This window comes from Hyperoodon ampullatus, assembly GCF_949752795.1.
Source record: "Hyperoodon ampullatus genome assembly, chromosome: 4".
In the NCBI taxonomy this organism is placed as follows: domain Eukaryota; kingdom Metazoa; phylum Chordata; class Mammalia; order Artiodactyla; family Ziphiidae; genus Hyperoodon; species Hyperoodon ampullatus.
Window position 1 is genome coordinate 39,568,088 of NC_136917.1, and position 24,977 is coordinate 39,593,064.

Here is a 24,977-nt window from a genome sequence, read left to right on the forward strand (position 1 = left end):
TCAACCTGCCACCCGCAGGGGCCCCTCTGGTTAGCACTGGGGGGGCGGGTGGTGGTGGAAAGTAGCCCATAAGTTTGGGAGCTCAAAGGCTCCTCTATTTGTGACTGCGTTGCTTCCTGCTCCTCCTTGACCCCAGGCCCCTGCTTCTTCCTCTAGGAGCCTAATGAATGCCCCCAGCCTCCAGCTCAGTCTTCTCATCTACTAAGTCTGTCCAACAGGTCTGCATGGGTCCCTGATGAAAACAGTTGCCTGGTCTTCTCTCCCTCCCTCTGCCCAGGGATCTGAGTTTTTGAGTAGGGCATGAGGGGAGATTGTAATCTCATTAACTTCCCTTTCCCCGTCCCTGTTCAACTTTCATGTCAGTTCTGAGACTGGAGGATTTGGGCAAGACTCATGACAGCCCTCATTTCCAATTCCATGTTCCGATGTAAATTTTAGCTAAGGGATTTGGAAGCTTTTTGGGGGGAGGCAGGCTGAGAAAAGGGTAGACCTGGATAATAAACAGTCTACTCTCTGGGGGAAGTACGAAGGATTCTAATTTTTCTTCCATCCCCAATTTCTACCTCCATAGACTGGCCAGAATTTAGCTTCAGTGAGAGATCTGGAATGGCCGACATGATCGCAACTCCAAACGTCACATCACCCAATAAATTATTCCTCCCCCCCACCGCCTTCCTTTTTTTCAGCACTTAATCTAGGAGCAAAGCTCCTCCCCTCCCCAAACCCTCAGGTCTTTTCACTGCCAGGCTCCTTTCCCTTTTGTTCAGTGGAGTTCCTTTTGTCAGGTTTCCAGCCTCTCTTCTTGTGCTTAGTTCCATTTGGTGAGCCCTGGAGGGGAGCCTGGGGACAGGGATTTGAATCCCTGGGAGGAGAGCCTTGGGCAGAATCTATTTTTCTAGTAACCCTTTGCCTTCTGTCACTTATCAGCCTTTGTCCTCTGCTTTGATGGCTGGGGTCAGTTTATGCTCCTGGGGGAAAGGGAAGATGGGTTGTGTTGCGGAAATAAAAAGTTTATTTGCTGCTTTTGTGGAGTCCACTCCTTTAGAAAAGTACAAAGTAAGGAGATGCCACCAAATGGAGGACAGATTAATTGTACCTTCCCTATCAGGTGTGATTCTGTTTCAACAGACTGAGGTATAAATCTTACCCCCCCTCCATTTGAATACCCTGCCTAGCCTGTTACTGGCAGGCCCCTCAGAATACCTACTTGAAGATCATTTGCCACTTCTTTTCTACCACTGCTATGAGACTTTATACCATACCATGGCCCTCAAGCCCAAGACTCAGGCACACTACATCTCCAAAGTCTTTTTATATGTCATTGTATCTAGTTGAAGTCCCACTAAATTGAAGTCAAAGAAAAGATGCATTGCCATTATGAGTTGGAGGGTATATGTAAGAGACCTCAATATGCTGCACATTTGTCATTTAGGTGCCACTTGAGGAAAAGCCATCTCTGTGATTAACACCTCTAGACCATCCCACACTATTTTAAATCTTCAATTATGGAAGGAGTGCAAAGGAGTCATTACGCAGCAGCTCTTCTGGTGAGTTGCCCTGCCTTAAAGCAGGGGTCCCCAACCTCTGGCGAGTGGCGGGCGAGCAAGGAAGCTTTGGTCTGCTGCTCCCCATTGCTCACATTACCGCCCAAACCAACCTCTCCCCAAACCCCGGTCCATGGAAAAAGTGCCTTCCATGAAACAAGTCCCTACTGTCAAAAAGGTTGGGGAGCGCTGCCTTAAAGGATTAAAACAAGGAAAGCAAAAAACCTTTTTAACCAGAGCCCCACAATCTGATGCAGACTGCACAAACCTGATGAGTTTCAGGAAGTTTTCAGATAAGACACTCACTATAAAAGAAAACCAGTTTTTTTAATTTTTAAAGCTCTCCCATGTTTTTAGCGGGTGCCGATGGTCACCTGCCACACTCGCACCAGGTTGTCTGTGTAGCCAGCAAACAGAGTCTGCAAGGGAGAGATGACAGATTAAGTCAGAGCCATGGAATTCTACAGTCCTGCTACTGCAACAAAGATGGCCCTTCTTTTTAATCACCCACTACTATTCACGGGTAGTTCTGTATTCCTAGAGGAAGCAACAGCTGGCAGTAAGCACTCACAGGTTTGTAAACTGGTGAAGTTAACCAAGGTCTTAATTGAAGACAGATAACCACTGCCCCATAGACCACAATCTTCCTACGACAATAAGCAATCATTTTACTTATGTCAAAGACACTGGTTTTGTAAATGGCTGACGAGCAGAAAGTGAGAAAGGTTAAAAGCCGAATCACCTGAGGACAGACCCACTTACCTGGCCATCAGCCGACCAGGCCAGAGAGGTACACTGAGGCGGCTCTGCCTTGCTGCTGGTACTGATAACTTCTTGCTTCAGTTCATCTACAATGATTTTGCCCTCCAAGTCCTGGGGAAGGGGTAAACCCAGGGTGAGGATACTCAGCACTTCAATGCCACTCTCAAAAGCCTCTCTGATCTGTAATTCAGTAGTTCTCAAAAGAGAATGATGTTTTTGCCCCCTTGGGGACAGTTGGCAATGCCGACAGGCATTTTTGTTTGCCACTAGTTTGCTACAGGTATCTTGTAGGAAGCAGCGGCTTGGGAGGCTGTTACACGTCCTAAAGTGCACAAGGCTGCCTCTTCCAACAATGGATTACCCAAAGTGTCAATTGTGCTGAGGCTGAGTAAATTGCTACACTTGGTGGTCGTCCTTTTTCAGTAGGCAAAGATCTCCCACCACTGCAAATGCCAATCCCAAGAAGTTTTACTCATTCTTTTCAGGTATCCACTGGCAGTGTGATGGTTCAGTTGTTCAGGAAGTTCAAATCCCACCAGTGAGCCACATGACACGTTAGGAAATAACATTGCCGGGGCTTGCAGAGCCAGGTATCTGGCCTCAACTGCAGCCCACACTCACCCAGATCTTGATGCTAGGGCCTGTAGCAGCACAGAGCCAGTAGCGGTTGGGACTGAAGCACAGGGCATTGATGATGTCCCCACCATCTAGCGTGTAAAGGTGCTTGCCTTCATTGAGGTCCCACAACATGGCCTGGCCATCCTGGGTGGACAAAGCACGAGTCAGGGCAATGTGACTTCTTCCGGATGTTAATCCCACCCACCTTGTCTCAAGATTTTTTTTTTTTTTGCGGTACGCGGGCCTCTCACTGTTGTGGCCTCTCCCGTTGCGGAGCACAGGCTCCGGACGCGCAGGCTCAGTGGCCATGGCTCACGGGCCCAGCCGCTCCGCGGCATGTGGGATCTTCCTGGACCGGGGCACGAACCCGTGTCCCCTGCATCAGCAGGCGGACTCTCAACCACTGCGCCACCAGGGAAGCCCTCTGCCTTAATTCCTAACTGCTTATCACAGTACGCTGACCTCCTCTCAAGTATCAGCATTTATCTCTGTATGCTTTTCCTTTAATACATGACACCTCACTAACCCTATGAAGAGTCTCTGACAACTTCAAAATGCATCACTATAAGCTCCAAAAACACAGGATCCTAATCTCATCAGCAGCTTTAAGAAACCAGCTTCACAGAAAACGATCTCTTTTAAAGAGCATACCGTATCTACGTCATTCTCAGAATATTCTTCAGAAACATTTACTCTTAAACTGCTATCTCACTATCTTAGGTATTCTAAGACACTGTCCCCCACTGAGTAGGAGACTCCTGGCCTCTGAATACCTTGCCTCCAGAAGCACAGAGGGATCCATCTGGAGAGACGGTCACAGTGTTCAGGTAGCCTGTGTGGCCAATGTGATTGGTCTTCAGCTTACAGTTTGCCAAGTTCCATACCTGAAATTGTGGGTCACAGGTGAAGAACCTGGCCTGGGGATCCATCAGGGTCAAGAGGGCTCAGCTCAAATAAAAGGCATGGCACCGTGCTTAAAAGTATTCCTGGATAGGATAGCCAATTTCCATTCTATCAGTAACAAAAAAGGGTCAAAGAATCTGTCTTGACCACGTAAGGACAGTGAGGATTAAAACTGGGGGGAAAAAAAAAAGCTTTCTGTGTTGCCATCTTACAAGGGACTCTGGGTTCCCAATTAGCTACTTCAGACCAAATGTCAAAATTTAATGGCCTGTAATGAGAAAATATCAAGAAGAAAATGGTCAGTTGAGGAACAAAGCTTTCAGAGTGACCAACTGGGAGGCAGTGGGAATACATTCTGGTTGGTAAAGGCCTTACACCCTGGGTCCAAGCTCACCTTGACCAGCTTGTCCCAGCCACAGGAGACAATAATGGGATTGCTGCTGTTGGGCGAGAAGCGGACGCAAGACACCCACTCTGAGTGGCTCTCATCCTGCAAAGGATGGAAAGGAAATAAGGAGAAACTGTCTTGTCCCATGAAACTGTAGACCCCCACCCCTCCCCTCAGTTATGTGGGATGTTGACAGTCGTGTATTCATACCTTCAGAACCCAAACCTTTAAGATTGACAGAACCCCAGATGAGGCTTGAAATCACCATATAAAGGCACCATTAAGAAGGGTGGGAGAAAGTGTTCAACATGTGCTCCCTACACGTGCCTTCACTTTACCTGGACAGTATATTTGCATACACCCAGAGTATTCCATAGCTTGATGGTTTTATCTCGGGAGCCAGAGACAATTTGCCGGTTGTCAGAAGAGAAGGCCACACTCAGCACATCCTTGGTATGGCCTACAAATCGGCGCGTGGTGGTACCCCTGAGAGGAAGGACGTGGTTACTCTCTAGACCGACTTTGCAAACATTCTTACACAGTCAGACTGTTTCCCTGGCCTGGTTCCTCTCCCAATGGAGCGGCATCACTCACACAACCCTGGACATGGCTTTGATAACAGCAGGCCCTTGGCCAAGAATATGCCGGAGAATCCCTTCAGAATTGCAGGACATGTCCTCACTCCCATGTGGGGATTGGCTGACAATGTCACCTCTCATCACCAGGATCCTCCGTTATGCCTGACCATCCAAAGACCGAGCTCCCAGCACACAACACGGTCAAACTTTGCCTGCTCCCAAGTGCAATATCTGATAAAACTGCTCAGCCAGACCACTCCTCAGCAATTCTGTATAACATTAAAAACAAGGAGGGTGGCCAAACAACCACAACTATCTTCTCCAGGTATTCTCTCCTTATAATTCCCACAACGAACCCAATCACCCCTGGGAAACCACTTCCAGATATTATCTACCTCATTTCTACCCAGCTTTCCCCCAGTGCCCCAGAGCAGCTACTTGCGTTGTGAGATCCCAGAGGCGAAGGGTTCCATCCCAGGAGCCTGAGAGGGCAAACTGGCCATCTGAGGAGATGACCACGTCACTAACAAAGTGGGAGTGACCCCGAAGAGCACGCTGTGGGATACCGTAGTTGGTCTCATCTCTGGTCAGCTTCCACATGATGATGGTCTTGTCTAAGGGCAGGTAAAACAAAAGAAAACCCAGTGAGAAACCCCACAGGCCACCCTCTGACCTACTGGATAATGCCTCAAGGTGACTGGTGGGCTCACAAGATAAATTAAGGGCATTTAGGGGGTAGGGGAACTACAGGCTATGAGTGCAGTTACTAGCCAAATCCAAGTGACTCTCTATTCAAGAGTCAAGTAGAGCTAACTGGTACCCTGAGAATTTAACTCAGGTGTGTGGAACTTCACCAGGTTAGGGATGCCCCTTTTGGAGATTCAGACCAATTCAACGTCTATTTTAAGTATTTTCTGAGGTCTAATGCATGAACACAGCAGCCTGGGTGTGGGAAGACTAGCTGTGGGACTCCAGAGATACTGCTGAGGGCTGCAAGAAGTGCTGGAATCAGAAGTCACTTTAGGCGCTACAGGACTGCATGCTTTCCCTGCAACGTGTTCCACTCAACAAGCTTTCCTATTAAGTGCCAGACGTGATCCTAGCCTTAGATGATCCATTTTTAAATAGCGTGGGCGCAAACGCAAGGCACAAGAAGTCTCCAAAGGCAACCAGGTACACAGTGAATAAGAAAAACCCAGAGCAGAATGGGCAGACCCGGGTTAGCCGTGAGACTGGTGTCACGAGGTTCTCCGTGGAGTCCCCCCACTTCCCACCGAGTAGACGGCCGGACGGCAGCTCAGAAACAGCCTCTGGGTTTCAGCATGGGCACTCAGATGGCATGTTGGGTTCATCACCGCGCCGCCCGACCCGTAGGCTCCTGGGCACACAGCCACACACGCGGGTTAGGGGGCCAGAGATTTTTTAAAAGCCCCCAACCGTGCAACCCTCCCGGCAGCCATCCGTGTTTCGGAGTCTGCAAAGTGGGGACGCCTCATGGGTTTAGCCGTGCTGACACCTAGGCAGGGGTCAACTCACACTCCACCTCGCGGCCCACGGGTCCAGTCATGCGACGCGCGCAACGCCCCCTACCCCTCAATCCTCTACCTGGCACCTCAGCCGTACCTCGAGAGGCGGACAGTATCATGTCCGGGAACTGGGGAGTGGTAGCGATCTGGGTCACCCAGCCGTTGTGGCCCTTGAGGGTGCCACGAAGGGTCATCTGTTCAGTCATGACGGCGACGGGTGCGGGTGTCGCCGCAGCGACAAGGATGGAACTGGATTGCTCAGAGAGACGACCCACAAACACACGTCCCCTCCGCGGCCCTGCGGAGAAAAAGAGCGAGCAACTCCACGCCGGAACCGGAAATATCCGCCCTCTCGAGCAAAATGGCGCCCTCCTATAATTCACTTCTGCTCAAGATGGTGGAGCCGTGTAGTGCACGGTGGGATGTAAAATAAGAAGACCTCATGGTCTCCTCCGCCGCGCAACATAATTTGGCAACACCTTACAAATACATTCCGAAACCAACACGCCCGAATATTTAAAAAAGGCGCCTCACGGTTGGGGCATGAGGTCTAAAAAGCGGAAGAGAGAAAGTGCACGCCCCATTCCCGTAAGGATCGCCTAGCGTCTTCACTGTCCCTACGTGGCTCAGCGCGAACCCCGCCCTTTCCGCTTGGTGGCTTGGAGGGCAGCGGAGAGGGAGCGTAATTTCGTGGGCGCAACTGTGAGTAACGGTGGGCAATGTGAAAAATACGGTATTAAATTTTAAAAATAAACTGTGCTCAGGTGAACTATTAAACCCTAACAGATTTCCTTGCGCGCGGGGGGCAACTCTTCCCTCAAGAGATTGATGTTCTGATGGTTTTGGTTGAGGAACTCCATGCCCGGAAAGATTGAGTCCACCCAGGGCTAAGGCAGGAATGGGTTACGGAGCGGAAAACCGGGGATGGAGGAAAAAATCAGTCTGTGGGCTGCTGGACAGTAGCCCGCTCCCGCCTAGGCAAGAGCGCGGAGAGCTCTCGCAGAAACTGAAAAGCCCCAAGAGGAAGGACCTCCGGGTTCTGACTTCTCCGTACTCAGGCCAGACCACTCACAGAAAGGTGAGGGGTTTGCGGGTTCAGGCGTGCCCAAATATTTCATTCCTGTTTGTAACATATATTAACTTTATTTTCTCATCTGTGAAATAAGAGTGGGAATAATAGTACCTACCTCTCATGGTGTGGAGAGTAAATGGGTTAAGATAGGTAAAACGCCCAGAAAAATGCCTGGCAGAGTAAATGCACGCAACTTAGTGAGAACCTCTTGGGTACCAGACCCTATTTTAGGTCTTGGGAATACAGCTGTGAACAAGATAAAACGTACCTGTTTCTTTGTTGTTTTTTGAGTTTACATCCGATGGGATGGGGAGAAGAGAGCTCGAGGGGGAGATTTTAGCAAAGACAGGAAGATGTGGGAGAAAGCCCTGAGAATTTATGGGGGGGGATAATGTTCCAATCGGAGGGAAGAGTCAGTGCAAAAGTACAGAGCTGGAGCGTTGGAGGCTGTGGGGACCAAAACAATGAGATGGATGGAGGTGGAAGGCAATTGACTTGAGGGCCTCGCAGTCTGGGGGAAGGACCTTGGAAAGCCGTGCTAGAACGCCTGCCTTTGGGAAAAAAGGCGAGGGGCAATGGCAAAGCTGCTGTGGGTTATGGCCACTCAAGTGTGCGAAGAAGGCCAGAATCCGTCGCTTGAGGGCAGCTACTCTCCTGGTCCCTTGCGGACGCCTGCCTTCCTCCGCAGCCACGCTGGGCTCCTCCATCGCCTAACGACTGTCCTTTAAGGCTTCCAGGCTTGTACATCACCTGCCTCCATGGCGCCCCCACCTGGCTATCCTGTCGCTTTTCCAACACTGAACTCTACCCCCACCCACGTGTTCTGTTTCTCTTATGGTCGTGGTAGACCCTTGCGTTTACTCACTCCAGTATCCAGCTCGCTGCCCACGACTCCCGCCGTGCCTGCGCCCCACTGGGCGCTCAGCACAGTGGAGAGGTGAGCGATTCTTGGTCATCTCAGTGTGGAATGTGGAATGTTGCCCAGCATCTCCTCTCTGCCCTCGAGAACACTGGCTCCTCCACCTCCTACCTCCACTCTCCAAAGACGCCATCACTCAATCACATTATTACATTTTTTCCCCTCGAGAAACCTCATTCGGCTCTATGTTTCTTGAACTTCGCCCGGGGTGCCCCTGTGGAATCCGCATCCCTGAGGTAGGACACCAGGAGACTAGGTTTAAAAGGAGCCAGCCAGGTCCTTCACGTCGGCTCAAAGATGGGACCTTTCTGTAACACTAGGCTCTTTTCCAGAAGCCTCCCAGATAAGCCCTGCCCTCCCGGGTTCCCCAGCCCACCTCTGCCCAGGCCCTCCCAAGTCCTCCTTGCCCTGCCTCTGGGCTGAGACCCTTGAAGGTGCCTTTCCCGACCCGCAGGCCTCCCCCCACACTTGTCTCTACTCTTGAGACATTCTCGCAGTGCTGCCTCCTGTGGGGCCAAGGCGGGAATTCAGGTTTTGCCCTGGAGCCCACCAGGACTAAGCCAGTGGAGGAGAGAGAAATGGGATGTAGTGGAATTTCCTGTCGACCAGAGACCCTGCAGGATTCAGGCTTTCCACTTCAGAGTTTTCCTCCAACCACCACCTGGCCTATCCTTTCTTGGAGGGTAGGCCAGCAGGCCATAATGCCACTGAAAGACAACCTTTAGCGGAAGGAGGCCTTGCCCCAACCCTGGGGACGCTGGGAACCTCTGGCAGTAGCTCCGGCGGGGGGGTGGGGGGAGTGGAGCAGCCTTTCCTGCCCAACCCCTGCTGCAGTTGAGCCCCATCCATGCCCGCTTCCCTCAACGGCATCCGTGGCTCCCTTTGGGCATCCAGGTCCTCACCTGGCCCGGTTAGGGTCCACCTGGTCTCCTCACCCCTCTCAAGTAGGAATCTGTAGGTTCACTCTCGGTTAGCAAAGGGAGCCTGGCCCCTTCCAGCAGAGTGATGTCCCTCCGCTGCTGGATAGTTTGAGAATCAGCTGTGCCTTTCACAACGAAGTCTACTAACTACCCTAGCCAGGTTGGGCCGGGCCTCCAGGCCTCTTCCTTCTCACCCAGGGCCTCTTTTCTCCAACCTCAGGGAGGTGGAAGCCTGCTCTCACCTGCCCTTTGGGGAAGATTCAGCTCTCCTCCAAGCCATCTTCCCTCTTCTCCAGGCCGCCCACGCCCTATAGGCAGAACTGGTCCTGGCCCTGAGTTTAGTGTTGTCTCACCCACTTATCATCTGAGCCCCTGGGCTGCCCCATCCTTCCCGTCCCGACGGGCACCACCTCCATTCCACACAAGGTAAGAATCCCACGGAAGAAATTGGAGAGGCTCTTCTAAGGAAGTCTGTCTCACTATTCCTTTTCTGAAGGGAGCCCCCAGGACCCACACAGCTGGAAAGAGCCCCTTAGGCTTCTTGCCAGAGGCCCATGATCTCCAGGAGCAGAGGCCTCCATCCCCTCCTGCCAGCATTCAAGAGGTGAGAGAGGTCTTCCCTTGAATGCTGAGGTGAGGGCTTCTGTAGGTGCCGGGTAAGGGACTAAGGGAAAGGTGTGTGGCCAGGACCAGAGGGCCTGCTGACTGCCAGCCCTGGGCAGGCGGTTTCCCTTCATTTTACTGTCCTTCTGCGGATTCAGTGTGGTTGGCTCTGGCATGCCCCATACTCTGTTGCTGTGACTACCTTGGCCCCCCCTTGCTCCTCCAACTCATCAGTTCTCTCCCACACAGAACACATATTGTTCTGCCTGGAAGGCCCACCGTGTCTAACCCCCTTTTCTTAGTTAAATCTAAGCTTCCTTCAGGTCTCAGCTCCGGCTGCCACATCTGGGAGGCCCTCTGTGACCCTCAGATGTAGGTCAGGCTCCTCTATTTCATGCTGTCATAGTAGTGGTGCAGTGTTTGTTGGGTCTCATTTAAATTGTGCCACCGTCTCCTCTTGAGTGCCCTAAGGACAGGGACTAGGCTGTTTCTGCTCACATGTTGCATTCCCAGCACCTGGTAGAGGGTTTGGTATGAGGAAGATTCTAATCTTGGTGGCCAGCCTCACAGGCTGAGTAGTTAGGGGCAAGTAGTTAAAGGGAGGGCGCTCCAGGCAGAGGGATCAGCTTGGGGGACGAGGTGTGCAAGTGGTTTGCATGCTCAAGTTTGGGAGTGATGGTTTCAAGAAGGAAAGTAGAGTGAAATCCAAGGTGGGCAGGGAACCCTACTGCTTTTGTCCTGAAGCCCAGGACAGTCTCTTTAGGATTATCTCATCCCTCTCCTGCCTAGCCTTGACTTTACTGAAAGGCATCTGTAGTCAGAGTGAAGGCTAGGTTGGAGGAGTAAGACTAGAAACAAGTAGAGTTCAGAAGCTGGACAGGAGGGTCTCCTAGAGGATCATGAGAGTCTTACAAAGGAAAGGACAGAGGACTTAACCAAAGGCCTTATGAGTGAGGGGTTGACCATCTCTTCCAATCCATCTCTACCCTGCTTCCTTTACTCCAGGGTCTAGAGTCGGGTTCTGAATACAGAAGCTATTTAATGATTGAGGCCTAAAGAATTAAGTTCAAAAAGGCTGGAGACAAGGAAATGTGAGACTGTAATTATAGGTTCTGTCCCATTCTTCCTAGTAAGAGGTGGGGATGTGGCATTAACTTAACGCTGGGAACAGATCTTACAAAGAAGTCACATGCCATTTTTTAATGTCTCTTGAAAAAGATTCCTTGTCCATCTCAGGCAGTAATCTGAGGTCTAACAGTCGCCCAGAATGCTGCTAAGGCATTCTATTGGGTCTTCCCTGCGAGAGGGACTGTGGGATTCCCCAGGGCCTGGGTGCTTTAGCAGATGTGCAGAGTCAGAGGCTATGAAAGTGGGCATGATCTGGTCAGGTGGCTATATTCCAGGCAGAACTATAAGAAATGCCAGCAGAAGGCAAGCTTCTTGCCTTGTTAAAGGATTTAAAGCAGCATTAGGTGGTAGGGAGAGACAAAAGGTGACCCAAGGTGCCTGTTCTCAGCTTTTTACCAGGAAGAGGATTTCATATGAACCAGGGTCAGGAGATTATGTTGAAATGGAACGTTGAGGCTAGCTAGCTCACTACAAGATATGACCGCTGAGGAGACAGCCCTCAGCTCGCATAACCCTTCCCTGCTCACACCTGGGATAATAGCCAGAGCCTGCTGAGAAATTCCATCCTTTGCTACAGAGGGAGAGAAGGGATTTTATATGCCTAGGAAATGGTAGACAAAAAAGGGGGTGTGACTTCCAGGGGTCCTCTTGCAGGCCACCTGGATCCCCATTTATCTTTGCAGGGGCCCTGCTAGATGCCAAGTGGAATTTTCGACCAGAAGTCTCTGACCAACTTTGGATCTGAATCCTTTAGGATGGGAGAAAAAGCAAGGCAGGCCTAAGCATGAACCTCAGTTAGTGAGATATGGAGGAATGAACCTCCCTGTTCTTTAAGGCTGTATCTAATTCAAATCCTTGAGGTATCCATTTTCCCCCCTTTTTGGAAGGGGGATAGTTGGAGAGAAGAGTAACAGGTCCCCTAGTAACAGGAGCCTTGTGGCATCTCCTCCTATACTTCCCACATGCACAGATGAGCTGTTTCCCCAAGCCCCAGAGTCTCATACTATACCTCTGAGGACTCTGGTTTGTGGGCAAACACTATCATTAAAAGTTAGATTTATCATTACCTTTAGCTCTCACAGTCTCCTCTTCAGCCCTGTTATTCTTAGAACCTCTCACTTCATCTTCTCTCGTTAACGCTGCCAGCACAAACTGCTTTCCCTTCCAGGACTCCAAGACCTCCTCACCACCTTCTGTCAGGATCTAGTGTGAAAGGAGAAAGGGAAGAACCTCCTTACCTGCTTTAATACTAGGTTCTGCCCCTGATCCCATTTTCAAAAAGTCAGGCATGACATAAAACCTTATTTATACTTACACTCCTGTTTTGAGGTTCTAGCCCCGGCTCTTTTTGGGAAGGGGGTAATGGGGTTTTTTTTTTTTAGCTGCTTTTCACTAGAGTTCTCCCCTGTCACATCTCTTACATGTGATCCACATGGATCACAATTTAACTGGCTCAAGGCCATTTTGGTCAGATTAAAAAAAAAAAAAAAAGAGCTGCCTTTTCTCCTTTTATACCTAAAAATATCACCTTACAGCCGTCTCTCTCCTGACTGAGAAAAGAAAGTCGTCTTACTTCTCCTTTTTCTTCCCTTTGGATTTTACTACTCCTGAAGGTCCTAGGAAGGACCAGAATTCAACCTGCCTTTTTTGTATAGAACTGTACAGTTCAACATGATTTGACAGCCACTAGCCATATATGACTATTTAAATTAAAATTAAATACAATGAAAAATTCGGTTCCTGAGTTGCACTTAACACGTTTCAAGAGCTCAAGTCATATGCAGCCAGTGGTACCTCTACTATATTGCATAGCACAGATTTAGAACACTTCCATCATTGCAGAAAGTCCTTTTAGAGCTGGTATAGAGGGCTAGTGTCCCTGTCTCCCCCTTTTTGTAATCCTGTTTTATCAGTCAATAAATATTTGTGATAACTTCACTGTTATAGGACAGCTTTCAAAGGTGGTCAGGGATTAGGGGTGGGAAACAGCACAGAATCTCTTGGTCCTATAAAGGTTTCAGAACGGATGGCATAGGGACCAGAGGCTGATGGCCAATCTAAGGAGGAGCCTTAGATTTTAAGGAAGTGCTTTAAGGGCTGATGTTATATAATATGTATCAGCCCAGGGCTTCTCCCACTCTGACAGGAAGAGAGGCGCTGGTCTTATCTATAAGTTCTGAATAATACTTAAAAAAACAAAATAAACAATTGCCCTATGGCCCTGCTGAAACTAAGGAATAGCTGAAGCGATTGCCTTTTCTTACTAATTGTTTCTAGATCTCAATTTCATATACTGCTTTATCTGTTTTAGTCCTTGATGGCAGTGATATAGGCAGCTCTAACGTTTACAAAAGGCCTGTTGACCCTGCCACCTGTATGCCAAGAGCTGGGAGAAGTGGGGGGTCATTATCAATTAATCCACTGATGCTAAGGCTACATTTAATAAAATTCCAGATAGGTGAGGCTGTTCTTCCACTGAACACTTTTGAACACCTGTGCTAGGCACTGGCTATAGGGCCTAAGTGAGGCTAGTAATGGCATGTCTGTAGATATGATCACTTTTCCCTGGGACTAGACAAGTGGTTCTCAACCAGGGATGCTTTTTGCACCACCCCTCCCCAAGACATTTGGCAAGATCTGGAGACACTTCTGGTTGTCACAATGGTGGAGGAGTGCTACATACATCTAGTGGGTAGAGTCCACGGATGCTACTACGCATCCTTGAATGCACAGGACATCCCCCACGCCCCAAAGCAAAGAACTATCTCACTCAAAATGTCAAGAGTGCTGAGGTTGAGAAACCCTGGTCTAGACCACAGCATGGATCAGTTCTTCGTGCCAAGACTAATCATGCGGTCCAGGGTCAGAAGGATAGTAAGTGAGGCTAACAAGTGTCTGATAAATTGGGAAAGAAAAAAATTAGGAGTCAGTGCAACAGTGACCTCCATAAAGATGAAGGGCAGGTATAACTGGAGTGTGTTTAACTGCACTAGAATGCTAAGAGCTAAGGTCATGGTGCAATTGGAGTTCAGGATTTCAAATGTGTAGCAAGTCTGTGTGAAGATGAAGTCCAGGGTAGAGCCACAGGAGTAGAGAGGAGCAAGTTTAAACAGTCTGACTTGTGATACAGCAGCCAGCAGCTGAACCTAGTAGGGAAGACATTCAATAAACAGATGAGTGTCTGGTGCATATAGATATATATATCAGTTTTTCTCAATGTTTTTGTAACCCACACCTTTACTTTCCATATACCTTAACGTCTCACATTCTATCTCCTTCAGTGTTATTTAAAATTTCAAAATTAAGTTTCAAAGCAATGGTAATTTTGGAAGGCAAAAATTTATTCAGATGATGTAATAACCACATCACTGTTAAGCCTTAACTTTTCTTTCCTGGATGGTGTATAGAAGATGCAACAAAACACAAGCTGCTTTGACAACACTCTTGCAGTGTTTTCTCCCACAGTTAGTTATACCAAAAAAAAAAAAAAAGCTTTTAAGATATAAGGAGAAAATGGAATAATGAATGGATTAAAGTCTGAAAGTTTCTAGTCAAAACAATCAGACTTTGAGTTCCACAAACTCCTCCTGAAGTTCTTCCAGTGAAGATTGAACATCAGTGTGAAACATTCTTCCCAAAAGCTACCGCAGGTGGGTTTCAAGAACAAGGTCAAGAACACATCACCCAAAATAGTTTTAGATTCCCTTCCTTTTCCTTCCTTTTCCTTCCTTTTCTTTCCTTCCTTCCTTCTTTCTTCCTTTCCTGGAAATAACATTCATGTATCCCATTCTCTAAAGATTGGCCAGAAAATTAAGACATTTTTAGCATGAGTTTGCTATCTGTAGCTAGATTTTTGGCAAGTACTTAAAGTATTTCATAATGAGCAGTGATGTTGGTGTTTGCCCCCTGACATTTTGGGGTCAATGTATTTTAAGCTTCAATGTGTTAAATTATGCTTGAAGTTTTAATTTTTGAAGTTTTACAATACAGATTCTTTATCACAGGTGTCCCAAAATCAGTTCTGTCCATAAATTCAGCTGAACTAAGTTCTTTGACAACCAAAGAACCTCAGTATATGACAGAGAACACTCTTAGCAGCATTCAGATATTCGAAAACCAAGGCAAACTGGGATCAAATGTACTATTTTTCACAACAGTTATGTTGACAGCAAGGCTTAAGATTTCCAGTAGATTATGAGCAGACTGTTGGAAGTCGATGCTTGATGGTGACTGCTGCAGTACATCTTTCTTTCTTTTTTAAAAAATAAATTTATTTATTTACGGCTGTGTTGGGTCTTTGTTGCTGTGCATGGGCCTTCTCTAGTTGCGGCGAGCAGGGGCTACTCTTCTTCATTGCGGTGTGCAGGCTTCTCACTGCAGTGGCTTCTCTTGTTGCAGAGCACAGGCTCTAGGCGTGCGGGCTTCAGTAGTTGTGGCATGCGGGCTCAGCAGTTGTGGCATGCGGGCTCAGTAGTTGTGGCTCATAGGCTCTAGAGCACAGGCTCAGTAGTTGTGGCGCACGGGCTTAGTTGCTCTGCGGCATGTGGGATCTTCCTGGACCAGGGCTCGAACCTGTGTTCCCTGCATTGGCAGGCGGATTCTTAACCACTGCGCAACCAGGGAAGCCCTGCAGTACATCTTGAATGCCAGTTTTCTTGAATTTTTGACAAAGACCCATATCTAAAACATGTCATTGCTGTAGCACGACCAACATATACTCCTATAATTTTTTTCTTCCAACTAAGTTCATTTCATACAACTTCAAAAATATTGTCTTTAGTGCTCACTTAGTGAAAATAGCACATCCACAGTTTTTAAAGCCTTATTCTGAACATAAGCAAAGCACAATTTTCTTTATCAGTAGATTAATCTCAACTAATAGCAAAGAAGGATGAGCTGTTTTTTTTAAAACCTGACATTTGATATGCTCAGTCAGTGAATTCAGAGTTCAGACGCAGATCGATGAAGAAATTCTGGAATTCCTCAATTTCCTCTCAAAGTTGTGGCAGGATTCTGAATGCAAGGTTTCACAAGTTTCTCCATTTTTTTTCTTCTTTGCAATTAAAAGGGCTATTTAATAGTAGGCTTTCATTGCCTTTGAAGATTCCTGTTAATATTCCAATACTGTCCAATCGTAAAACTGCAGAGGATTGTGCTTTGCAGAATACTGTTTTTAGTGGCATAACTTTAACAGTGTTTGGCATGTGTCACTGCCCAACACTTTCAGGTAACTCAGCTGAAGAAGTTGACCCTATCTTCTGCATCATACATGAATCCATACTTGATAAAAGCCTCAAAAAATTTTTGGCTGCCATCTTTAGCTACCTCAAAGGAGAAAACAGAAAAACAAGGAGTACTGATGATGGAAGCATCTGGTCCCTCTTGCAAAGCGATGAATAATTTTATCAGCGGCAGCTGGGTGGCAGGGCAATACAGGCATCCAGTTATGCCTGAGCCTCAACAAGTGAAATCTTTGTTCATTTTCTTTTTATACACCTGTCTGCCTCCTAAAACCTGACACCATTTAATGGTGCCCTTGGTCAATCTAAATGATCTTATTTTCATAATCCTCTGATTCTAGCTTGAAGAGTCAAGATGAACTCTAACTCATGGTATGGACAAAATGGAAGATGTAAATAAGTAAACTTTTCAGAGCTAAAAAGCCTCTTCTTATACAAAATTAAACTTTAAGGAATAGCAGTATAAATGGCACCATATCCACAACAAACATCTCTGGGTATCCAACTAGTTATACACCTCATTGAAAATAGGCCTTACTCTGAATGATTCTTGCTCCATCTTTGTATTCCCACCAGCCAAGGAGTTCTTTCCAATTTATTTCTTATATTATGAAAAATTAAATCTTTTTTCTTTTTAACATTATAATACTAAATATGATTTTATAAATGATAACTCTCCCCATACCCTGCAATGCTGATATAATGTGTGAAGGGAGGGGGAAAGAATGCTTTTCTTTTCTGTTCCTGAAAATCACTGACCTATTCCTTGAGTCTATGAGTAACAACTTCCGACTCATAGCCCCTAAAGCTAAAAAAGCTTGATCATCTCCAAAGTAAGATTAAAATTTTGTTGAATTAGTAGCCGACAAGAGAGAATTTAATGTAACCACAACTGTGTGGTGGCTAATGTATAGCATATTAAATAAACTATTATATAAAAATAGTTCCATATGATGTTAACTATTATTGTGAGAGGTTTGTATGCTATGATTCTAAATCATGCTACTGTAAGGTGCATGTTTACCAATGAAAGGAAGTGACAAAACTATAAACTGTATAAAGAATGAAAGAATATGTCAGTTAATATCAGTTTACACATAGCCTACATAATTTTTACGTCTTCAGTGTAACTCCTATATTTGGTAACACCATCAACCTAAGTTCTGGTATATGTTTGAAAATAAAAGTTTTATTTCTTAAAAAAATATTACATATTTTGAAAGGGATTATCTTCTATTTGTTTAACTTGGTTTTGCTGTTTATACTTACTAAGGTGCTTTATAAATAACTTCTGAGGTTTCAAATGAGTGTTAGCTGGCCTCCCCAGATGAAAAGACCACCTCTTTTCTCTTGTCTAAATTGGCTTTCAATTAAAATTTTGGTTTCAAAATCCTTTCTAGAAAATCCTAGCAGAGGAATGAAAGGTTACCTCCTCTCCTCAGCTTCAATGTACCAAAACCCAAAAATATAGGACATAGTTTCTTCTGTAAGCAAACTTAATTATTACCCTGGGGGGAAAGCATGGTAGTAGGGTTTATCCTTAAATCATATTAATATGATGGAATTAGCAGTGGTTTGTAGTGAAGATTTGTGTCTTAACTGTGCACTTGCCAATAGTTACTGTGAAACGGGGGGTGATGATATTATCTAATATATAATTCCTGTAGGGCAGTGTTCTGTTTGTGTTTTGAAACCAAGTATACACCTGTGTACATATAATTTAAAAGTTTCATAAAACAATACTTACCCTTACTGTGCTCCCATGCACTCTGATATTTTCTGTTTCATTTAAAAATAATGCTGGGCATGATCCATTTATTTTAAGACCCACTAATTGGTCAAAATCTATGGTTTGAAAACCACTGCTGTAGAACATGAGGAAATACATTTTATAAACTGTAAAGCACTACTAAGATGTGAGCAGTTGCTATTGATTATAAGACTTTTATGGACTTGAAGACAACCTCCCCCTCCCTGGGTACTGCTAGGAGTCACATCCATCTAGGCTTTTTGACAGTATTCATGCTGTCATTGAGACAATTTTCTAATACTCAGATCAGGCCTAGAAAGCAAGGTATTAACCAAATCAGAACCCAAAGAAATGAAAGGAAACTAGAGGAAAGTCAAACTAAAGAAACATCTGTTCAGCACTTTATGGTTTATAAAATACTTTCACATATATGATCTCTTTTAATCTTAACAAGCCTAGGGGAAAAGTAAAGCTAAGAGGTTGAGACTTGCCCAAGATTAGACAGTAAATTGCAGAGCCAGGTCATCTGATCCTAAATCCTTAACTTCTTCCACTCTGATAAAATACCAGGTAAGGAAAGTGATCAGGCCAAGAGGTTTATTCTGATCCATCAAAGATGTTTATGCCCTCTGCCTTTCTCTGCAGGGAAAATGGGCCCTACTGAAGGTGGGAAAGTGACCCCAGACTTTGGGAGGGTGGGTGTGTCCAGTTGCTCTTATTAGTCCAGGAATCACACCTGGCTTTTTGGTCTAACCAGTATTAGTTCTCTGTTTTGATACTGCTTGTGCTGACGTCCTGAATGTCTGTTATCTACAAGTACTGTGGCTTTCCATTCCTGTATATGAAGGATCCCCGAGTCTTGGTCAGGTATAGACTCAGGACTCACATCAGAGGGAAATTAAGTACTGGGGGTGGGGTGGGGTCTGTCACTTATACCCCCTTATACTTCGGTAGATTGAAAGGGATTAACAACAGTGGTCAGCTCCCAGTTGCTGTCTTTTGTCTTTACTCAGTTTCCTCTGGGGAAGCCAGTCAGCCTCAGCCAATGTCTCCTTCGTCCGCATATGCCCATCTCTCTCCACCCTGTGCCCCATCCCTCACAAAAGAAGAGGCTCAACTACCAAGTCCCCAGCTCCCCTGGTTTCTCCTCCACTCCCTTCAAATCCCCACATTCCCTCATGCCGCTCACCTCGTACTCATGAACCACTTCCTCCACTGGCACCACACTGTGCTGTTTTTGGCTCCTGGATTCTGGACACACCACACGGGTAGCCTCTTTGTCCACCTCATAGGATAGTTTCAGAGCTTCTTGGTGTTTGGAGCAGATGCCCTGATCATTCCCCTGGCTCCCTCGATTAGGAGTGGGGCATATCTGGCGAATGATCTGGACCATGTTGGCCAGCTGCAAGTTGAGACGAAAGCTGCGACGCGTAAAGCTCTTTTGGCACTGGGGGCAGGTGAACTGCCGTGGAGGGGCCGGGGGAGGAGGCAGGTGAGTGTCAGGATACAGCTCTTGGTTGTCCTCATCGTATTCTTCCAATATCTCCTTTTCTTCTGGGTAGACGTCAGTTCTCAGGTCATGTCTCACGCCTCCCAGGTAATAGTCCGTATCCTCCTCTTCTTCCTCCTGGTCCCACACATAATCCCTTACGCCACCGTCACCGTCCCAGAGTTCATCATCCTCTTGGTCCTGGAACAACTCCTCGTCAGCATTCCCCTGGTATAAAACCTCTCGAATGGAGTTGCCCCATCCACCGATGGCCCCCACCGCCTCGCCGTCCTCCTCCCATTCATCTTTCTCTTCGTCCCTGACTTCCTCATCTTCCTTGCCCCACAGCTGCGTCACACACCCTCGGCAGAAGTTATGCCCGCAGCCGATGGTCACGGGATCCTTGAAGTAATCCAGGCAGATGGCACACACCACTTCCTCCTGAAGGGTCTGCAGGGTGTTGGGAGCAGCGGTATAGGCAGCCATCTTAACGCGCTGCCGGTTTGGTATGGACGCGTCAGCTCACAGCTGAGAAGCGGGGGACACACCGGCAGGCCTGCCTCCAAGCTACGCTGGTGATCCAAAGCTGTCCCCAACCCTGCTCTGCCTACTCGGGCCCTCAGAGAAGCCTTGCTCCCCTCTCTCAGACTCTCCTCAGCTTTAAGCGCGAAAGCCCTAGGCCCGAACTCACAGCTGCCCTCGGAAGGCAGTGGGGGCGGAACCAGGCTGCGGCCCCCACTTTCCCTTCGAGACTCAGCGTGCAAACTCGGATCCCTCCACGTTTCTCGCCTCCCTCCCGGTTTGCCTGACCCAGGGGCGTCCGCCTCACAAGCCGTCCGCCTCACAAGCCGTCCGCCTCACAAGCCGGCGCTCCTCAGCCCGCCAGAGGAGACCGAAAATGACGTAGGCACGTTAACCCACACTCGGGAGGGGGCGGACTGGGCGGACGGAGGGCCACCTCTCTATGGTTTCCCCCGGAGACGCGCACCCCGGAGACCCCTGCAGCCCACCCAGCCGCCCCAGACAGGAAAGACGGCCTGGTCAGAATGGGTGGAGGCGGCGAGAGAATCAGTTTAAGCCACTGAGCGCTCTAATCAGCCAGACGCAGAGGGTCCAACAGCCGCTCAGGAAAGCCCGTTCCCACATGGACCCAAAATGGTGGGGACTATGGCGGCCGACCTCTGGTACTCTCGTGCACTTCCGGCCCCTCTACCCAGAGGCCTTTGTGGTAGGGAGCATTCTGTCTGCACTGCTACAGCGCTCGAGGGCGTGGTCTGTAGCAACCTGGCGGGATCGAGCTCGCTGCGCGGTTGGGTGGCGGTGAGATCAAAGCATCTGGCGTGAAGACTTGGGTGCTTCCAACTTTCCTCAGACCAATTCACCCCTTTCTTGCTGCCTGCCCTCAGCAGGCACCAACTTGGCCTGTGGATCTTTTTACCTCCATCTATAATCCTTCCATTCACCATCCACTCACCATGCATGCACGCATCCACCCACCCAAATAACCATTTTTCATCCATCCCTCTATCTCTCCATCCATCCATCATATGCATGCATAACCCATCCATCCATTTATCCCTCCATTTTCATCTATCCACGTTATAGGAACAAAAAAAATGAGTAAGGCATGATTGTTCCTTCAAGGGGTATAGAGTTATAGGCGAGCGGTCGTCCTTCACCCAAGGTTCGCAAGGTTTATTTTTTTCTTTTTTTAACTTGACCCTCAGTAAGAAGTACATTGCACATATTGATCCAATACAGACTTGCACATATATGACAGAAACAAAATTGGGGGAAATTGTTCTTTTCCTTAGAGCGTTCAAGTCACTCTGATATGTTCTGTTTTACTTCAATAAGATGCTGTTCAACACCCATTGGAGTGATTGCACCTCTCAATAATTGGTCACTTTGGTTTGAGGAACTCCACCTGCCCTAATGGAAACTTCAGCGAGCCCTGGATCCCTTCCTTTCCCTCTCTGGGCCCAAGCTTGGACTCTAAGTCCCACAGAGCAAGAATGGTAAACGTGCTATTCAACATTGTACACATAGCTCTTCTGTCATAGTGCTGAATATATAGCGAGTACTCCCTACATATCTGCTGAGTAAATAAATGGAACCCAACAAATTGCTACCATCAAGTTTTGCTGGTTTTTATCTCCTGAAATCTAGGTCTTCTCTATCTCTGTTCCTTCCAGCCTACATCTGACCCCATCAGCTTCCAAATGGACAAGAAATTTCCTGAAGGGTCACTTGGCCTCATTTAAGTCCATCTTTCAGCCACCAGTACTGTTCACCTGAAATGAAAGTCTGACACACTCAAGCCAAGCTGTTGCCTCTGTGTCTTTGGGCATGTTGTTCACTCACCTAGAAGGCTCTCACCTCACTGCTTCACTTGGATATAATCCCTAATTAACCTTCAAGTCTCTGCCCAGGCATAATCTCCTGAAGGAGACTCTTCCCTGAGGCTGGCACCAGGCTGTGTTCACACCCCAACTCTGTCACTCTCTGTATGACCTTGGATTCGTTTCTTAACATCCCTGTGCTGCAGTTTCCCCATCTGCAACATAAAGATGATAGTCGCACACACGTCATGGGTTGTTGTGAAGTTGGATTAATTGTAAAATGGTTTGAACAGTGCCCACTGGAGTTATCTTTTTATCCTCATCACCTCTCACTATATTCCTTTCCTGTAGTAGATAAGCCTTAGAAGAAACTCTCCCTTATCTCCTATTCTCTCCCACTTTGAGTAGGGTCAAGTGATTTGAATGCTGAGGGGAAAAATAATATGCCATGTGTCATCCTAGGTTTTTTTTCTTTCTGGCCACAGTGCTCAGGATCTTAGTTCCCTGGACAGGGATCGAACCCGTGCCCCCTGTAGTAGAAGCTTGGAGTCCTAACCACTGGACTGCCAGGGAATTCCCTGTCATGCTAGTGGTTCTGAGAGCCTTTTGTCTGGAGAGGGAGGGAGTTGAAACCCAGGTCTGACCTGCCTAAGGTGGGACACCTATTGCTGGTGTTTGTTAGAAAACTAGCAAGTAAACTCCCATATACAATCTGGGAACCATCCTGGAGGTCACGACTGACCCTGAGAAGCCACGGAGAAAATATGAGCAATGAGAACTGGAACTGAGTTTCAAGGCTGGAATACTTCCCCATCTCTGAATTCAGGTTCTCCCCTGCACATGGAAGCGGGTGGGCAAAGAGCTGGGGAGCAGACCAAGGGAAGACGGGGCTGCTTATAAAAGCAAGTTCCTGCTTGCCCCAGGGAGCAGAGCCCAGGTGGGAAGGAGAGCTGGAGAAAGAGCGAGGGGGAATGGGCGGAAGAAGATGGTGAGAGAAGGCTTGGGGGATCATCCTGAAGGAACTGTTGAGACTTAAAAGGAACATAGAGTGGACACCCATTATCAAGAATACCTAGGTGAATAAAGACCTGTAAAGTTCAATACCTATTTTCTTTTTCCTCTGAATTACGTCTCCTCAAATCCAAGTGGCAGCTGGGAGAGGCGGCTTTGTTTAGATTCCCTCAGGTTGTGAGGCTTAGCTGTTATTTATCAGGGTATATGGGAGGCTTGGTTTTAAGCCCTCTTGCAAATTCCACATCCCCAGCAACCAGGCACACTCTTCTATTCATAGGAAGACTGCTAGCCTTCTCCTGAATTCAGCTGGGAGCTGTGGGTTGTTGGAGTAGACCATTTGGCACACACAGGGCCTCAGGTGCCATTGTCCCAGGGGCACTGGGAAAACAGCTGCAGCGGAGGGCACTCAGGAACAAGGGCTCAGCAATGGTGGTGGCTGCCAGTGCATTTTTCTCAGGACTCTGATTTCAGAAAATTTATCCATGCAAACTTACATCAGCCTTTTTAGGCTGAAGAACCCCACACAACTGCAGATGGTTAAATTCCAGTTTATGGTGAGGAGGCAGGTACTTGTCACACAGACACTGGGGACCACTTATCAGAGGTACCAGAGAGGCAGTCTAGCACGGGCTTGGTCACACAGGGATTGGCAAATCTGGCCCTCGGTTTCTTTTTGTGAGGCCCAAGAGCAAGGAACAATTTTTAAATTTTAAAGGGGTTGTAAAAAAAGAAAACAAAGGTGAATATTAGGACAGAGACTGTATGTGGCCACAAAAGTCCAAAATATCTACTATCTGACCCTTTACGGGAAAAGTTTACTGACCCCTGTGCTAGGAGGCTGGAATGGAGGACCTCCAGGATGCCTTCTGATGTTATAGTTCTGGCTTGTTTCTCCCCTCTGGGTTCAAGACTCGGGCTCGGCCCCAGCACCCTAGCACTCTCTCCTCCCAGTCAGATTCCAGAGGTCCTGGCTGGGCAGAGTGAGTATGACCAGTGGGTCAGCCTTGCTTTTCCTTAACTCAGGCCCAGCTTCTCCTCCGCCCCTGCTGCAGTGCAGGTAGCTCTGGCTTCCTGGGTCTCTTCCCTGTCCTGGCTCTGTCACTGTGGAGCAAAGGTGCCTGGCGGGGCTAGGAAATTAGAGGAGAAAAAAAAGACCAACCCAGGTCTGGGCCTTCCAGTTGGCCTTTGTCGTATGTTCCCATCTGGCCAGGCCCTGGCTGCCTGGATATGTCCTGCATTATTCATCATGGTACCCATGGCAAGGATGGCCAGGTCTCCAGGATTCTGGAAGGCCTTGGGGGAGGGCAGGCATGGCTGGAACCGTGAGGGTAACTGGGGGAGTGAGGCTGCATCGAAGATGGCTTGTAAGAAAGGCTTGCCATTCGGTGAGTTTGGATTCTAATGTCATTCACTGAATACCCATGATTCATTATTATTCATTAATGAATTCCTTCATTCATTTGACACATAATCACAAAGCACCAGGCCACACTGAGCAGCCAGAGATTCTGCTCTGAATGTAGTGGCCCCTGAAAAGCTGTGGTTTGGGACAGGACTCCTGAGTGAGTGGTCAGCATGTGAGATTTGTGCAAAGGGGGGTGCGGAGGATATCAGGGTGGCCTGAGGCCTTGAAGTCTGGACTCTACCCACAGGGTGAGCGAGGGGTGGGTCTTCGGGTGGAGATCCCACAATTCTGAGCCACAGCCAGCCCGGTCCAGCCACAGCCAGGAGAGGTCTGTGGCAGTACCCTCAGGACACAAAGTCAGTGCCCTGCTGGGTAGGAAGGCTGTTGCCTCAGGTCTCTGAGGGAAGAGCCCTTGCAAAGCTGCCATCCTACCCCTGCCAGATTCGCATGCCCCTTCTGTGCTTCCAAGGGCACTCAGAGCCCTCCTTCCTTGCCTTCCTGTCTCTGACCACTCCTGAGACTGTGGTAGCTGTTGGGGCCGCGGAGGGGAACACTCAGGGCTCAGATGAACTCCCGCTGTGGCTGCCTTCCGTCCCCTCACAAGTTTCTCACCTGGTAGGGGTGGCTGAGGAAGGAACCCAGGAGAGAGGCAGGCATCCGGGCTGGTCCAGTTGGGCCCAGAGCCCCGGACTTTGGTTGAAACCACTGACAAGCTGCTACTAAGCAGGGAAACAAAAATGACGGGGGAGTAAAGCCTGGGTTAGGGGAAACTGCCA

General features: G+C 47.9%; 2 protein-coding genes across 3 annotated transcripts; both read right to left on the bottom strand.

The window, feature by feature from the left end:
* Window positions 1–1,852: 1,852 nt before the first annotated feature.
* On the bottom strand, window positions 1,853–6,612 carry RACK1 (receptor for activated C kinase 1). 2 transcript variants are annotated; one of them, XM_079702276.1, is made up of 8 exons: window positions 6,417–6,612; window positions 5,236–5,407; window positions 4,554–4,701; window positions 4,222–4,317; window positions 3,698–3,808; window positions 2,928–3,068; window positions 2,307–2,417; window positions 1,853–1,963 (listed from the first exon to the last, which is right to left on the bottom strand). In XM_079702276.1, exons 1-8 carry the CDS (start codon window positions 6,523–6,525, stop codon window positions 1,898–1,900), a joined length of 954 nt encoding a protein of 317 aa, XP_079558402.1. In that variant the 5' UTR covers window positions 6,526–6,612; the 3' UTR covers window positions 1,853–1,897. The 2 variants fall into 2 exon arrangements, with proteins under 2 accessions (XP_079558402.1, XP_079558403.1); XM_079702277.1 differs by lacking the exon at window positions 2,928–3,068.
* Window positions 6,613–16,168: 9,556 nt separating this feature from the next.
* Window positions 16,169–19,970, bottom strand: TRIM52 (tripartite motif containing 52; the record flags this gene model as incomplete). Its single annotated transcript, XM_079702434.1, has 2 exons — window positions 19,141–19,970; window positions 16,169–16,219 (listed from the first exon to the last, which is right to left on the bottom strand). Exons 1-2 carry the CDS (start codon window positions 19,924–19,926, stop codon window positions 16,169–16,171), a joined length of 837 nt encoding a protein of 278 aa, XP_079558560.1. The 5' UTR covers window positions 19,927–19,970.
* Between the last annotated feature and the right edge of the window lie 5,007 nt (window positions 19,971–24,977).

Coding starts and splice junctions, on each gene's coding strand:
- RACK1 (XM_079702276.1), bottom strand. CDS start 6,525: ATGACTGAACAGATGACCCTTCGTGGCACCCTCAAGGGCCACAACGGC. Junction 4,318..4,553: donor TATGCAAATATACTGTCCAG/GTAAAGTGAAGG, acceptor CATCCTTTGCAG/GATGAGAGCCACTCAGAGTG. Junction 2,418..2,927: donor GCCCTAGCATCAAGATCTGG/GTGAGTGTGGGC, acceptor CCCCTTCCCCAG/GACTTGGAGGGCAAAATCAT.